At 43.0% G+C, this 17,795-nt stretch overlaps 1 protein-coding gene across 2 annotated transcripts in view; it reads right to left on the reverse strand.

Annotated features, from left to right (window-relative positions):
- Positions 1 to 1,985: 1,985 nt before the first annotated feature.
- slc39a13 (solute carrier family 39 member 13) overlaps positions 1,986 to 17,795 on the reverse strand; it is a 61,086-nt gene continuing 45,276 nt past the window's right edge. For both annotated transcript variants that reach the window (XM_084307839.1, XM_084307840.1), the window contains exons 9-10: positions 16,578 to 16,677; positions 1,986 to 4,288 (exon numbers count right to left, since the gene is read on the reverse strand). In XM_084307839.1, the coding sequence (XP_084163965.1) occupies positions 4,213 to 4,288; positions 16,578 to 16,677 (176 nt within the window). In that variant the 3' untranslated portion in view covers positions 1,986 to 4,212. The remainder of the gene's footprint in view (positions 4,289 to 16,577; positions 16,678 to 17,795) is intronic.

Genomic DNA, 17,795 nt, shown 5'->3' on the forward strand with positions numbered 1-17,795 from the left:
TGCTGTGAGATGTGGAGGAGGAGGAGGCAGCATGGTGCTGTGAGACGTGGAGGAGGAGGAGGCAGCATGGTGCTGTGAGACGTTGAGGAGGCAGCATGGTGCTGTGAGACGTGGAGGAGGAGGCAGCATGGTGCTGTGAGACGTGGAGGAGGAGGCAGCATGGTGCTGTGAGACGTGGAGGAGGAGGCAGCATGGTGCTGTGAGACGTGGAGGAGGCAGCATGGTGCTGCGAGACGTGGAGGAGGAGGCAGCATGGTGCTGTGAGACGTGGAGGAGGAGGAGGAGGCAGCATGGTGCTGTGAGACGTGGTGGTGGCAGCATGGTGCTGTGAGACGTGGAGGAGGAGGAGTGAGACGTGGTGGTGGCAGCATGGTGTCATGGGGCTGTTTCTCAGCAGGGACCGGGCCACTCAATCAGGAGGGAAGACTCAGGTTTTAAACTGTGGATACCAAACAGAGAAGGTAAAGACGACTTTAAACCGTTAAAACAGTAATCCAGAACTATTTTATTGCACTGTAAAAAATTGTATGTCTGCACTTTATATGCTCATTTTATGTCTATTATATTCTACTATTTGATTGCACTGCACTATTGCACTATTTTACTCTGTCTATTCTATCTTGTTGTTTTTATTATTGTCTATTTTTAAAACTGAATCAAACCATAAACAAGGTGGCCTGTTGGGATGTTAGATCCTAATGTGAAAAACTGTGATTTTATATGTCTGCACTTTATGTGCTCATTTTATGCCATGCGATATCTTTTTCTGTTGTAAAGCACTTTGAGCTGCAATTTTTGTATGAACGGTGCTATACAAATTTGTTTGTACATTTACATTTGTGAATAGGGAATGTTGCTAACAACAAGATTAAGCGAATGAGGAAAAAGTTTCCTCATCACCAGTACATATTGATTGCAGCCAAATATCACATTTCTGAAATAAAGTGCAAAATCTGAGTATATGTTGATATTAAAGCTAGAAATGATTATGATTATGATTAATTGAAAATGGGGGACCCTGATGTAAACAAGACGAAAGTCTCTCTCTGGTCTGCATCCCCCTAACAATTGTGTGTATATTCTACCCATTCTGCAATCTGTTAATAACATTTTCAATCAATCAATCAATCGTTCACAAAAAGAGCAATTTTGTATTAATATCCTTCTCAAATTTCTTAAGTGTTTTCCAGGGTTAACATCTAGATAACTTGAATGAAATCTCTTTTACCTCATTTGTTAGTAAAAAAACTTGTAAGATCATCCGCATGACATGGAAACGCTACTTGAGAGGCCCGGTTTGATTCCCGCTCCTCCCGGGCAGCTCGTCGAAGTATCCTTGAGCAAGACACTTAACCCCTAACTGCTCCCGATGAGCAGGTCGGCACCTTGCATGGTCGCCTCCGCCGTCGGTGTGTGAAAGTGTTTTTTGTTTGTTTTTGATCCACTTTTTCTCCACAATTCCCCCCTGCCCTTCCTGGTTGTTGCACGCATTTGCCCCCTACTTGCCGGTCTAGGGAGCCCTGAAGTCTATCACATGCTTCCTCCGATACATAGGAGACAGCCAGCAGCCTCTTTTCACCTGGCAGCGAGGACTCTCATTGGGTGAGTGTAACGCGTGGGAGGGCACACTACCTCGCCCAGATCCCTTCCTCGCTGTGCAGGCGCCCTGACCGACCTGTAGGAGTCCAACGACCAGAATATCGGCTTCCCTCCCGCTGAAACTGCCAATTGTGTCAGTATGACGACCGGCCAAGCTGACAGCTGGATTCGATACCAGTGTCTCTGCGGTGGTAGACAGACGCTTATTCCGCTGCGCTACCCGGCCGACAGGTGTGTGAATGTATGAAATGTGAGGAACAAAATTGTGAAGCACTTTGGCTAAAAGTGCTATATAAAAATGCACCATTTAGTTTTAAAAAGATCCCATTTGGAGGACGTTGTAAGAGAGAATGTGTAAATAAAAGGTGGGAAAAAGTTTGATTTAATACTTTTTATTTCAGGCAGTAAGGCAACAAGATGTGAAACACTGGTAACGGGATGTAGACTTAAACAAGGCACTGAAACCTAACAGAAGACACTTAACTGAGGCACTGTAACCTAGACTTAACTGAGGCACTGTAACCTAACACTGAGAAGACACTCAAGTCTGCGTTGTAGTGGTTTGTTGTTCTGTGATGCCCACAGACGACAGGCAGCTCACAAGAAAGCTAACGGCAGGGGAGTCGTTATGGCAATGGGATTGTACTAGACAGACTGGACAAGTTGAACACACAATCAATACCCCCACTCCGCCTCACTCCCATGATATTTTAGGCACACAATTTTCACCGTAAAAAATATACTTGTTGTAGATATTTAACAGCTTTCGCTCAGAAGGGGCGATTCAATGCAATGGGCTTTCTTGGCACGTTGCAAAAAGGCATATCAATTGATAGCGGACCCCCCATTGCATTCCTTATGCTTTTCATTAGATGACTTACTTTGCAACAAGCAGTAAAATAGGTTTCATACAAATTCAAACAAATTCTGAGATTCATCGTCAATGTTTGCTTACGGAAATGTAGGTTATGAAGATTTGAAAGGTTGGTGCCTTTCTGTGTAAATTATATTGCTGTATGGCAGCTTGCTGATTAATGTGCACACAGTATGTACTTACCATCATTTTCACATTGCTAACATGATGCGTTATCTCCATTATTTTTTCCCATTAACGATACATTGGAAACTAGTAATGTGTTCATTACCATCAAACATTATCAAAAGTTATTATGTACATAGTACATTATGATCTTGGCTTGAAAAAATATATTTTAGAGGCAGTACTACACAAACATTTCCATAATTATTTTCGTCACTGCCGTGTTGGCAGAAATACAATGATATTGCCATCAGTAAAGCGGTTTCAATTGGATCACACCATGGTGTCATTGAAGTACAATGGTGCACCATAACAGTATCATGGTAAATTATTTATACAATGGCTGGTACATCTTTAAACCTGAAATTACCATCAAACTGCCATGATACATTTTCGTAAGGGATAAATTAAGTCTTTTTTTTCTTTCAAAAAAATTAATTATACAACGCTTTTGAATGAGACAACATTTACATAATATATATATATATGAAACCTATATTATTATATCAATAAATTCTTTCATTTATTACTTTAAACAATAGGTAATGAGATGTGGTTATTGAATTATTTAGTGTAATCAGAATAGCATGTGGGCAATAAAACAAACAAAAGAACTAGGAAACAAAAACAACAACGTGCTTTGGTGTACAGCGATCACTAACCGAGTATCTCAACAAGCAAGAAACTGTTTCCTGGCACTTGTTCCATAAGGTACTGTAGTGCAATGGCGTGGTGGTGACTATTAAACATATTATGTTCCTCTGTCCGACCTTTGTCAATAAATACACTGCAGCTAACGCAGAAGACGGGTAACAATATCACGACGTAAATATAAAGTAACACTATCACAACATGAATATGAAGCTGGCACGGCTTCTAGAGGCCGAGGAGTAGAAGTAGAACACCTTTCTTACTGAGCAGGTACATCGTGAGTACCTCTGTATGTATGTACTGTATGTGCAAAAGAACACGATTGTCTGACCGACTATGCGCGGCAATGTTGTAACAAGCAGCCACCACTTAACTCCTGCGCTGTTCAATGTCCGGCACGTCATTGTGACCACGACCAAGACATGGTCAGTAGGTACTGTGAAGACAGCGGAGTCTGTGTCTCCATAGCCGTCCTTCATAGTACCATTCATGGTGTCTGATCTTTTCTCCTTTGATGTTGCCATGGTGATGGTGATGATGGTGGTGGTGGTGGTGATGATGATGATGGTGGTGGTGGTAGGAAAGATGATGGTGGTGGTGGTAGGAAAGATATGTTATTGCACTGCAGCTGGGATGATTGTCGAGGGACATCTTAGGAGTTAGTGGAGGGTTTCTTTTTTTTCTTCTCTCCAATGTTTTAGCGAATATTTAATTGGTAAGACAAGAGGGTATCTCCTCCACGGTCAGTCTACAAGAGGTCATCTCTTCCACGGTCAGTCTACAAGAGGGTATCTCCTCCACGGTCAGTCTACAAGAGGACATCTCCTCCACGGTCAGTCTACAAGAGGGTATTTCCTCCATGGTCAGTCTACAAGAGGGTATCTCCTCCACGGTCAGTCTACAAGAGGACATCTCCTCCACGGTCAGTCTACAATGGCAGACAGTAACGCCATGACAGCCACTCCACAGCAGAGGAGCAGGATCTGCAGCAGGGAATGCCTAGGAGAAGGGTAAAGACAGGCTCAGTGAAATTGTAAATCACAGATTTGTCCCATCAGCCCATTTAACAACATACCGCTGCTGTCGGGACAAAACCTCATAACTCCAAAAACCCAACTTTTCAGCAGATGAAAAAAACTAACACAGATTTGAGGGTGAATAGAGTTAGGAGGTTTAGACAGATGATCGGTTTAATGCTTTCCCATTGTTTAAACTTTGTAAAACCCACACACACATATGGAGGATGATCTACGGAGTTGATTTATATAATAAAAAAAAATTCAAAAAATGGAGTTATGAGGTTTTGTCCCGACAGCAGCGATACTCAGCCTCACTCTCACTCTGTTTATCATACTCAGCCTCACTCTGTTTATCATACTCGGCCTCACTCTCACTGTTTATCATACTCATCCTCACTGTTTATCATACTCAGCCTCACTCTGTTTATCATACTCATCCTCACTGTTTATCATACTCAGCCTCACTCTGTTTATCATACTCATCCTCACTGTTTATCATACTCAGCCTCACTCTGTTTATCATACTCAGCCTCAATGTTTATCATACTCAGCCTCACTGTTTATCATACTCATCCTCACTCTCACTGTTTATCATACTCATCCTCACTGTTTATCATCCTCATCCTCACTCTCACTGTTTATCATACTCATCCTCTCTGTTTATCATACTCAGCCTCACTGTTTATCATACTCATCCTCACTGTTTATCATACACAGCCTCACTCTGTTTATCATACTCAGCCTCACTGTTTATCATACTCACTCTGTTTATCATACTCAGCCTCACTGTTTATCATACTCAGCCTCACTGTTTATCATACTCAGCCTCACTGTTTATCATACTCAGCCTCACTGTTTATCATACTCAGCCTCACTCTGTTTATCATACTCAGCCTCACTGTTTATCATACTCAGCCTCACTGTTATCATACTCAGCCTCACTGTTTATCATACTCAGCCTCACTGTTTATCATACTCAGCCTCACTGTTTATTATACTCAGCCTCACTGTTTATTATACTCAGCCTCACTGTGTTTATCATACTCATCCTCTGTTTATCATACTCAGCCTCACTCTCTCTGTTTATCATACTCAGCCTCACTCTCTCTGTTTATCATACTCAGCCTCACTCTCTCTGTTTATCATACTCAGCCTCACTCTCTCTGTTTATCATACTCAGCCTCACTCTCTGTTTATCATACTCAGCCTCACTGTTTATCATACTCAGCCTCACTCTCACTCTGTTTATCATACTCAGCCTCACTGTTTATCATACTCAGCCTCACTCTCACTCTGTTTATCATACTCAGCCTCACTGTTTATAATACTCAGCCTCACTCTCACTGTTTATCATACTCAGCCTCACTCTCACTCTCTTTATCATACTCAGCCTCACTGTTTATCATACTCAGCCTCACTGTTTATTATACTCAGCCTCACTGTTTATTATACTCAGCCTCACTGTTTATCATACTCTGCCTCACTCTGTTTATCATACTCATCCTCTGTTTATCATACTCAGCCTCACTCTCTCTGTTTATCATACTCAGCCTCACTCTCTCTCTGTTTATCATACTCAGCCTCACTCTCTCTGTTTATCATACTCAGCCTCACTGTTTATCATACTCAGCCTCACTCTCACTCTGTTTATCATACTCAGCCTCACTCTCACTCTGTTTATCATACTCAGCCTCACTGTTTATAATACTCAGCCTCACTCTCACTGTTTATCATACTCAGCCTCACTCTCACTCTGTTTATCATACTCAGCCTCTCTGTTTATCATACTCAGCCTCACTCTGTTTATCATACTCAGCCTCACTCTCACTCTGTTTATCATACTCAGCCTCACTGTTTATCATACTCAGCCTCACTCTCACTCTGTTTATCATACTCAGCCTCACTCTCACTCTGTTTATCATACTCAGCCTCACTGTCTATCATACTCAGCCTCACTCTCACTGTTTATTAGGGGTGTAACGATGCAACCTCACAACGATTAATTTCGATTACGATTATTCAAGCAACGATTCAATGCATCATGAAATCACTGTTTATCATACTCAGCCTCACTCTGTTTATCATACTCAGTCTCACTGTTTATCATACTCAGCCTCACTGTTTATCATACTCAGCCTCACTGTTTATCATACTCAGCCTCACTGTTTATCATACTCATCCTCACTGTTTATCATACACAGCCTCACTCTGTTTATCATACTCACTCTGTTTATCATACTCAGCCTCACTGTTTATCATACTCAGCCTCACTGTTTATCATACTCAGCCTCACTGTTTATCATACTCAGCCTCACTGTTTATCATACTCAGTGTTGTGAAGGGCCAGATTAAACCGAATATATATATTTATTATATATATATATTTAATTGTATTTGTATATTCTCCAATATTCCCTGATATCCCTTGTATATTCCTTGTACAATATGCATTGAATATCCATTCTAGCCTACTGAACATCCCATAATAGTCTCCATTCTACTATTGGTCGAGACCTTGGTGCCAGGCTGCCATACCCCCCAGACCCAGTTCAAACGTACCGCTCAACATGTACGAACAAGTCCTAGTTCCGCGTAGGAATCTGGCTACCGCACCACTAATGGGACTATTTGTTCATAGTGCGTATATATACTGCGCTACTAAAGTAGGACTTCCTTTTCAGTCCAGTTTCTTACCCTCCAATAGAGTGACAGACGTAAAGCCTCCCCGTGATGCCACGTGTGGGAGTAAGGCCAAGTTCGGCCTACCATCGGTATTGAGACATCGTGTATATTAATATTTGAATAGTCATATTTGGCACTATATCGTCGAGTTGGACGTAGTCTATTAAGCTAATAATAGTCTGTTAATATATAGTGCTTCGTGCGGTGAGAATACTACCGTAGTCAGTACCCCATCGTTTCGGGCAGAAAACTGGCTGCTTATCCAGGATGATCGACCCCATGTGAGATTGCACCCGAGGAGCCCCAGAGCCGACGAGCGAGTGGACCTGTATACCGGATTATTCTACCGACGACAGCCCGCCTTCCCAGGCACGGATTATGCTTTGTATACGTTGATTATTCCATGGATAAAGACCCCCGACACTGCCGTGTGTTGGAACCCCCCCCCCCTGGAGAGGACGCAAGGTGAGGAGACGCTCTGCAAGACGAGGTCGCTTCACGTCTCTCCTCCGTGGACCGGAGGACGCCGGCCCACAAAGAGTCCATCTGCTTTCATCTGCGGTCCAAGGATCGCCGGCGCATTGAACGGCACTACAGTGGGTTCACCTGGGATACCCTTGGCCGGATGAGGCAGCCGGACTCTACCCCCCCCCCCCCTTCCTACTCCTGTCGGCTTACAAGCGACCGGATTAACCCCCCCTAGTGTATCCAGTCTGTAATCATTAAAGTATCATTGCTGTTATTCCTTAAACTATTCCAGGTCGTATATGTACCACCTGCGCCTTCAGAGATTGGACATTCTCTATTGATATACCAACGAATACTCTTGCCATAAAAGTGCATACTAATTCCCATTCATAAATGTGATTGATTTGATTAAGTGCTTGCTCTACACACCATCGCTGTGTAGAAATAAAGACCTATTTCTAATTCGTACATTTGTGTTGGATCCGTTTCATCTACGTGACAGTGTTCATCATAATATATTTATGCCGAGTACTGGGTGGCCGAATATTAAGTACAAAGGTAGTGGTAGTAAGTATCATATCTAGTAATACAGTCAGGGAATTGTACCCCTCAGTTACACTCAGCCTCACTGTTTATCATACTCAGCCTCACTCTGTTTATCATACTCAGTCTCACTGTTTATCATACTCAGCCTCACTGTTTATCATACTCAGCCTCACTGTTTATCATACTCAGCCTCACTGTTTATCATACTCAGCCTCACTGTTTATTATACTCAGCCTCACTGTTTATTATACTCAGCCTCACTGTTTATCATACTCAGCCTCACTGTGTTTATCATACTCATCCTCTGTTTATCATACTCAGCCTCACTCTCTCTGTTTATCATACTCAGCCTCACTCTCTCTGTTTATCATACTCAGCCTCACTCTCTCTGTTTATCATACTCAGCCTCACTCTCTCTGTTTATCATACTCAGCCTCACTCTCTCTGTTTATCATACTCAGCCTCACTGTTTATCATACTCAGCCTCACTCTCACTCTGTTTATCATACTCAGCCTCACTGTTTATAATACTCAGCCTCACTCTCACTGTTTATCATACTCAGCCTCACTCTCACTCTCTTTATCATACTCAGCCTCACTGTTTATCATACTCAGCCTCACTGTTTATTATACTCAGCCTCACTGTTTATTATACTCAGCCTCACTGTTTATCATACTCTGCCTCACTCTGTTTATCATACTCATCCTCTGTTTATCATACTCAGCCTCACTCTCTCTGTTTATCATACTCAGCCTCACTCTCTCTGTTTATCATACTCAGCCTCACTCTCTCTGTTTATCATACTCAGCCTCACTCTCTCTGTTTATCATACTCAGCCTCACTCTCTCCGTTTATCATACTCAGCCTCACTGTTTATCATACTCAGCCTCACTCTCACTCTGTTTATCATACTCAGCCTCACTGTTTATCATACTCAGCCTCACTCTCTCTGTTTATCATACTCAGCCTCACTCTCACTCTGTTTATCATACTCAGCCTCACTCTCACTCTGTTTATCATACTCAGCCTCACTGTCTATCATACTCAGCCTCACTCTCACTGTTTATTAGGGGTGTAACGATGCAACCTCACAACGATTAATTTCGATTACGATTATTCAAGCAACGATTCAATGCATCATGAAATCTCGTCATTTGACCACGATTCGATTCGATACATTTTCGATACATTTTCTATCAGTTAATTCCCCCAAAAATATTGAATACACAAATGTGGCTGGGGGAACTGATTCACTCAGCATGAATGGACTATAGGTCAATAAAAAACAATACACACAAAAAAAACATTAACCTTTTTTTTGTTGTTGATTAATTTCGATTTATAATCGATTCTAACATTTTCTTTTCGCCTGAGATCATTACAACTAACCTCAGGCCGGACCTGGTCTTGTGGTCAACCTCCCAGAAGTCTGTATTCATTGTGGAACTAACTGTACCATGGGAGGCTGCAGTTGGTGAAGCATATGAACGTAAACGACTGAAGTACTCCGACATAGCAGCCGAGGCAGAACAACGCGGCTGGCGTGCCCAGGTGCTTCCGGTTGAGGTTGGATCTATAGGATTTGTTGCCATGTCCACAACCAAGCTTCTCAAGGGGATGGGAGTGCAAGGACAGGCGTTCCGACAAGCTGTCAAAACACTGTCAGAGGCTGCCGAACGAAACAGCAGATGGCTATGGATTAAGAGAAAGGACCCCAACTGGGCTGCAAAATGACCATCGAGGGGTAAAAGCAGAGGGGGGCACACCTGGGACGCCAGGTGTTGCCGTTGAGCCCTTCGGAGGTGTCGTGGGCCTGTCAACGAAATACCAATGAAGGAGGGTGCCCACCTGAAGACCCCAGTGAAGCTTTTACCACTACCCCATTCAATAAAAAGTGCTGATTATCTAAGGGATTGTAATATCGTCCTATAAGCTCAACTTTTCAAATCGATGCAGTTGAATCGTCACATTAGAATCGATGCATTTCGATTAATCGATGCATCGTTACACCCCTACTGTTTATCATACTCAGCCTCACTCTGTTTATCATACTCAGCCTCACTCTGTTAATCATACTAATCCTCACCCTCTGTTAATCATACTAATCCTCACCCTCTCTGTTTATCATACTAATCCTCTCTCTGTTTATCATACTCAGCCTCACTGTTTATCATACTCATCCTCACTCTCTCTGTTTATCATACTCAGCCTCACTGTTTATCATACTCAGCCTCACTCCGTTTATCATACTCATCCTCACTCTCTGTTTATCATACTCAGCCTCTCTATTTATCATACTCATCCTCACCCTCTCTGTTTATCATACTCAGCCTCACTGTTTATCATACTCATCCTCACTCTCTGTTTATCATACTCAGCCTCACTCTGTTTATCATACTCAGCCTCACTCCGTTTATCATACTCAGCCTGACTGTTTATCATACTCATCCTCACTCTCACTCTGTTTATCATACTCAGCCTCACTTTGTTTATCATACTCAGCCTCACTCTCACTCTGTTTATCATACTCAGCCTCACTCTCACTGTTTATCATACACAGCCTCTCTCACTGTTTATCATACTCAGCCTCACTCTCACTCTGTTTATCATACACAGCCTCACTCTCTCTGTTTATCATACACAGCCTCACTCTCACTGTTTATCATACTCAGCCTCACTCTCACTCTGTTTATCATACACAGCCTCACTCACTCTGTTTATCATACACAGCCTCACTCTCTCTGTTTATCATACTCAGCCTCACTCTCACTCTGTTTATCATACACAGCCTCACTCTCACTGTTTATCATACGCCAGCCTCACTCTCACTCTGTTTATCATACACCAGCCTCACTCACTCTGTTTATCATACTCAGCCTCACTCTCACTCTGTTTATCATACACCAGCCTCACTCACTCTGTTTATCATACACAGCCTCACTCTCACTGTTTATCATACACAGCCTCACTCACTCTGTTTATCATACACAGCCTCACTCTCACTCTGTTTATCATACACAGCCTCAATCACTCTGTTTATCATACACCAGCCCCAGCCTCCCCAGCCAGGCTTTTTCGGACCAGAGGGACTTTTCCCATAATGTAGTTCTAAGAACTGTTAGAAGTTGAAGTCCTTTTTGTTGTGTCCACACGGTAGGAACTGAGGATCATTGTAGTTCTTAGAACCCCCGTTTTGAGGCCCCGTTTTAAGGCACCTTACTTCAGGGCAGGTGCACTCACAGCACAGAGGAACCATACATGACATGACATAAGTGTGTGGCGACTGGTCCAGATGTCATGGTCTGAGACCCAAGTGTGCTCTGCTGCGTGGGGCCGGGGAGACAGACATGTCAACCTGCTATTGTGGTTGAAATACCCATGCATTAAAAAAATACATCGTAGTTACATCAATATTGTGCTGTTGGAACAGTTTTGGGTTTGTAGGTTAAGTATTTAAAGTGCATTAGTGGCAATTTTAGCACTCTCATCTAGTCATCAACCAGGAAATGTTTAATTGTAAGTTGATCTAGTGTGATCCATGTACAAAAACGATTACTTTTCAGCAAATCTGAATTACAACGATATTGTAATAAGCTAAGCAGTGTTGTGTTTATACTGTAGGTGAAGCAATGTTATTTCCACTGTTTGCTATTTGGCCAAACTGGAACGCGGCCAAGCTTTCTCACTACACGCCCAGCCACCGTCCCCTCTCTCCGCTCCCCGGGGCTGGAAGGCAGCCAAGCTTTCTCACTACTCGCCCAGCCACTGTCCCCTCTCCGCTCCCCGGGGGAGGGAAGGCAGAAGCAGGGTCGGCTCACGTCACCTGTTTACCCTGTTGGTGGTAAACAGACAAAAAGCCCTGGAGGTATCTAGTTCTCGGGGGAGCTCCACAGCGGGTAGTTCCTCTCAGGGAGCCCCCAGAACTGTGTGGTCTGAAAACGTTTACCACATTCAGCCCCAGCCTCACTCTGTTTTTAAAGTCACTATTAGGGGTGTAACGATGCGACCTCACAACGATTAATTTCGATTACAATTATTCAGGCAACGATTCAATGCATCATGAAATCTCTTCATTTGACCACGATTTGATTCGATAAATTTTCTATCAGTTAATTCCCCAAAAAAAATTTAATACACAAATGTGGCTGGGGGAACTGATTCACTCAGCATGAATGGACTATAGGTCAATAAAAACAATACACAAAAAATAATTCATTTAGATTATTATCGATTCTAACATCAAATCGATGCAGTTGAATCGTCACATTAGAATCGATGCATTTCGATTAATTGATGCATCGTTACACCCCTAGTCACTATTGGTAAGATTTTCCATCGTTTGGAATGAGGATGATGTACTACTGTAGACTCAACCAAATACAAATGCCAATAAGAACATCATTTAATTGGAACGAGAGCAATGTAGACTCAACTACATACAAATGACGTTCAATGAGAAGGTAATTGCATTTTGCCAGCCTGACAAAAGTGAGGACCACTTAACCCTTTCACTGCCGCACTACCAAAAACGGTTAACTTTTTCACTGCGACAATACACAGAGGGTTAACCCTTTCACTGCCACGCAGCAGTGGGTTAACACTGGCGTCCGTTCACGAGTATATACGTGTTTCGAAAAAGAGCGTTGTGGACCAGAGCCACGTATATACTCGTGGCAAGTTATTGTTTTATTCCATATTTATAACGCTTATTAGGTACCCGATCCACTAGCAGGATCTTTCCACATATTTGATTTTCGAAACATGCAGTACCGGCCAGATCCGCTTAGGGGCGCCATCGCTCCACTGCAGTATCATTGATGGGATTAAAAAAATATGCTTTTACAGTTCTGTGGGCGGATCATAGATCCTTGATTCCAAAAGAAGAATCTTGGATCAGCTTGCCGAAAGTTTTTTTCAGCGTGGAATAATGGGATTTATGATTAGCCAATGTGCATATCGATCTACCAGAATCCGATGACTGGTGAGGAAATGCTGCCGGCGATCACATGGCCTGACGGTAGGATAATATTACCCCAAATTACAGCTGGATTGGACATTGTTTTATAACGTAACGTGATCGATCAGTGAAAATGCTATATTGAACGCACACTGTATTGCTAATCAATAATAGTAATCGGCGTTCCCCGCGCACCCATTTCATCCATAGATGCTCTGTAATAGTCCGGATGCTACACAGTTTGTTTTATTTCATTCGTATATATACAGCAGAAATGGCCTTTGATATAACGGCGCCAAAGTTTAGCCTTTTTTGCAGCCTCCTGCAGAAAAGCCTAGACGAAAAGCGTGATATACCTTATATTCACGACGCTATAAAATGACAACCAACCGATGGATTTTTATTTTCTTTAAGCCATTATGAAGGCACGGTTTATGCACTCAAGTGACAATGAGAATGGACAGATAGCAATACTATAAATGATATATAAAGCTCTTAGAAAGTACATCGGTTTGTTTACAATCCTCTGTCCTCTGAGGCCTAAATCGCCGCGGGGCGCCGGTCGTCATAGTGTTAAGAACCACTGTCGGTTGTGTGATAGTAAAGGGTTAACCTTCTATGGTGTGGCAGTGAAAGGGTTAAGACTCAACCATTAAATGACATTATTATTGAATGTAATAATCCCTTTGAGCTTCTCTGATGCATTAGAATGGAATATCCCTGCGCTGCTACCGCACTGGTGAACTGGTGTACACAAAGAGATGTGTTTTGGAGAAAGTCTGGCTACTAAAGTGAAGGGTGGAGATGTGTCTCGTCGTCAGGCGTCACGACTCCCACAGCGTCCGGGAGGGATGGAGCGCTGAACACAGCACTTAGTGCCATGAACACAGTAGTCTCCCTCAGACAGCATGTTTGTCACCTATTTATAGCCAAATGCATGAAGAACTCGTTTCCACATTGGTTGACAAAGTCGGATGGACTAAGCAAGCAAACCCCCACACACTTTAGAGGCGACAATGGCTCGGGAGGTAGAATGGTCGTCTGGTAATCCAGAGGTTCCCGGTTCGATTCCCGCTCCTCCTGGGCAGCGGTGTCGAAGTGTCCTTGAGGAAGACACTTAACCCCTAACTGCTCCCGATGAGCAGGTTGGCACCTTGCATGGTCGCCTCCGCCTCCGTCAGCTGTTATATAAAAATGCACCATTTACACTCCATGGAGTTGGACGAAGCGCATATGCCTGGCCGTGAGATTGACCAATTACAAACCTCTGTGCAATGCCCAAGGTGTTCCATTATAACGGCAGAGCTGCATGTAAAGGTGACTAGACCTCCTATGGTCAGAGCATTTGTAGTTCTGAAGAGGACTGGCTACGTGAGACTAATGTATTACAACGTCAGTATTGAAAAAGGCATTCGGCTGCTTCTAGAACAGAGCTGCAAGGTTAGTCTTACATTGTTCCATGAGAACAAACACTATAACTATGCACCGGCAACTCTCATGGTTAACGGTAGAGAATAGGCTGGTTTTCAACACAGTTAAATTTGTCAGGAACACTGTCTTTTCGTCTCAACCCGTTTTCTTATACAAACAAATTGTCAGATGCAGTCAGGTTCATTCTTATTTTACTAGGTCAGCTGATGATGGACAGATTATGTTACCACGTCCAAAATCAAATGCTTTATAGAGGACTGTTGTTTATCGTGCCATCAATCATTGGAATAACTGCCCACTGAACATAAGTTAATTGAATAGTAAAGTGTCTTTCAAATACCACCTGAGAATGCACTACTTAAATATGTGAGCAAAATATTCTGATGTTGATAATGATGTCTACAATGTTTTACTGTTTTTAGATTATCATTGTTAATTGTGATTGTCATATGTATCTCATGTTGTTATGTTTTGTGTTTTCTTTCTGTGTGGACCCCAGGAAGACTAGCTCGCCACTTAGGTGACAGCTAATGGGGATCCTTTTAACACAATGGCGCCCGAGGAAGTATTTATCCGTGTTTCGATTCCAACGGTTGTGGACAGAGGCACGGATAAATCCGTGGCAAGTTGTTATTGCTTTTATTCCATTTTAATAACCTATTCAAGGTCGCCGAGCGGCACTGCAGATCTACCCTACTCTATGAATTCGAGAAGGTGAAATACCGGCCAGATCCTCTTAGGGGCGCTATCGCGATAATGCAGTGTTCCCTGTGGCCGAACGGTGGACTCTTTTTTTTAACTTATTTTTGGAGTTTCCAGTAGCAGGATACTGGATGTGTAGCCTGTACCTTGGATTACGTTTTGCATCGCAGATTTCACCATGCAATAAGGGGATTTATCATCAGCCAATGGACATATCGATCTACCAGATGGCGATCGATAACGGGGAAATGCTCGGGCGATCCCACCGGACCACAGTAAGATCTTTTTCACGTAAAGTACATCCCGATCGGGCCTTGTTTTGATAGCCATCCAGGCGTTCGGCCTATGAGGCTAACGCGGTTATTGCTAATCAATAAATCAGAAACGACGTCCCCCGCACCCCCCCCCTTTCATGCATACATACGTGAGAATCGTACCAATCATAATGCAGTTTGAGTTTTAACTGGAGCGTATCTATAACCGAAATGCCATTGGATTTAACGTTATTAGCTATTAGCCCTGTATCTCGGCTTCCAGGAAATATACTAGACCGAAACCGGTATAATGCTTATAATATTCTTATATTATATAAAAATTCTCATAATTTTTATAAAATGGAGAGAATTGAGGTGTGCAAAATAAATTGCTAGTGATGCAGAAATCGCATTGTGTGAGGCGTTAGGGTAATGAAGCTAGGTAAGATAATGCTACACCTCATTTAATAATAATCAAGCTAGGTAAGCTACCTAGCTAATGCTACAACTCAAAGTAATTTAATAATAATCAAGCTAGGTAAGCTACCTAGCTAATGCTACACCTCAAAGTGATTTAATAATAATCACGCTAGGTAAGCTACCTAGCTAATGCTACACCTCAAAGTAATTTAATAATAATCAAGCTAGGTAAGCTACCTAGCTAATGCTACAACTCAAAGTAATTTGACCAGTTGTCTCAGCTGATCAGTTGTCTGCTCTCTAGCTTTCAGCAGCCCACTAGTGAAAAACCACAACAACTATGTTATCATTTTAATGTTTGTGGCCGATTAACTTTAAAGTAGTGTGAATTTACCAATACTAGTTCTGCTCTGAATGCTGCTAAAGATAATGTGAATAGTGTGAAAATGTAACCCTTGCACTTAAGAACCATATACGTAAGTCAGTTTTCAATTTATTTCTTTAGACAGTCCATGTATTTGGAGTTGTGAAATTAATCTAAATCACTTGGTGATTTGAGTGTGAATGTGATATATAACAAGGAACTACTCAACCTCTACTGTCTTTTACTATGAGTGAACACAACACTATAACTTACCATCTTTAGATAGTAAAGTACTCAACCTCGACTGTCTTTACCATTGAGTGAACACAACACTCTCACTTACCATCTTTAGATAATAACGTTTGAAAACATTGTCCCTCAGAAAACTTGATGAAAACGGACTTATGTGGTTCTTTGTCTGAGGTACCCGAATACCAACCATACCTGAGACTGGTCTCCTCCAGCAGGTCAGGCACCACGTTCACCAAGGCTATGTACAAGAAGCTTCCAGATGTGAACGGCAATATCCACACGGTCGCATCCTCTGGAGAGAATAAGGAGGGTTTCAAATTACTTGGTGTGAAACATGTAAAACAGGTGTTTCTGTGGAAACAAATTTTTTTTTTTACTCCAGGACACTCGCAATGTGATAAGTGATGATGGTAGTGAATCTCCATGTAATGTCCCGTCTCTGGGTAATGTCCTGTCTGTCTCTGGGTAATGTCCCGTCTCTCTCTGGGTAATGTCCTGTCTCTGGGTAATGTCCTGTCTGTCTCTGGGTAATGTCCTGTCTGTCTCTGGGTAATGTCCCGTCTCTCTCTGGGTAATGTCCTGTCTCTCTCTGGGTAATGTCCTGTCTCTCTCTGGGTAATGTCCTGTCTCTGGGTAATGTCCTGTCTCTGGGTAATGTCCTGTCTCTGGGTAATGTCCTGTCTCTGGGTAATGTCCTGTCTCTCTCTGGGTAATGTCCTGTCTCTGGGTAATGTCCTCTCTCTGGGTAATGTCATGTCTCTCTCTGGGTAATGTCCCGTCTCTGGGTAATGTCCTGTCTCTGGGTAATGTCCTGTCTGTCTCTGGGTAATGTCCCGTCTCTCTCTGGGTAATGTCCTGTCTCTGGGTAATGTCATGTCTGTCTCTGGGTAATGTCCTGTCTGTCTCTGGGTAATGTCCCGTCTCTCTCTGGGTAATGTCCGGTCTCTCTCTGGGTAATGTCCTGTCTCTCTCTGGGTAATGTCCTGTCTCTGGGTAATGTCCCGTCTCTGGGTAATGTCCTGTCTCTGGGTAATGTCCTGTCTCTCTCTGGGTAATGTCCCGTCTCTGGGTAATGTCCTGTCTCTGGGTAATGTCCTGTCTCTGGGTAATGTCCTGTCTCTCTCTGGGTAATGTCCCGTCTCTGGGTAATGTCCTCTCTCTGGGTAATGTCCTGTCTCTCTCTGGGTAATGTCCTGTCTCTGGGTAATGTCCCGTCTCTCTCTGGGTAATGTCCTGTCTCTCTCTGGGTAATGTCCTGTCTCTGGGTAATGTCCTCTCTCTGGGTAATGTCCTGTCTCTCTCTGGGTAATGTCCTGTCTCTGGGCAATGTCCCGTCTCTGGGTAATGTCCTGTCTCTCTCTGGGTAATGTCCCGTCTCTCTCTGGGTAATGTCCTGTCTCTCTCTGGGTA

Source organism: Notolepis coatsorum, assembly GCF_963971535.1.
Source record: "Notolepis coatsorum genome assembly, chromosome: 2".
Classification (NCBI taxonomy): domain Eukaryota; kingdom Metazoa; phylum Chordata; class Actinopteri; order Aulopiformes; family Paralepididae; genus Notolepis; species Notolepis coatsorum.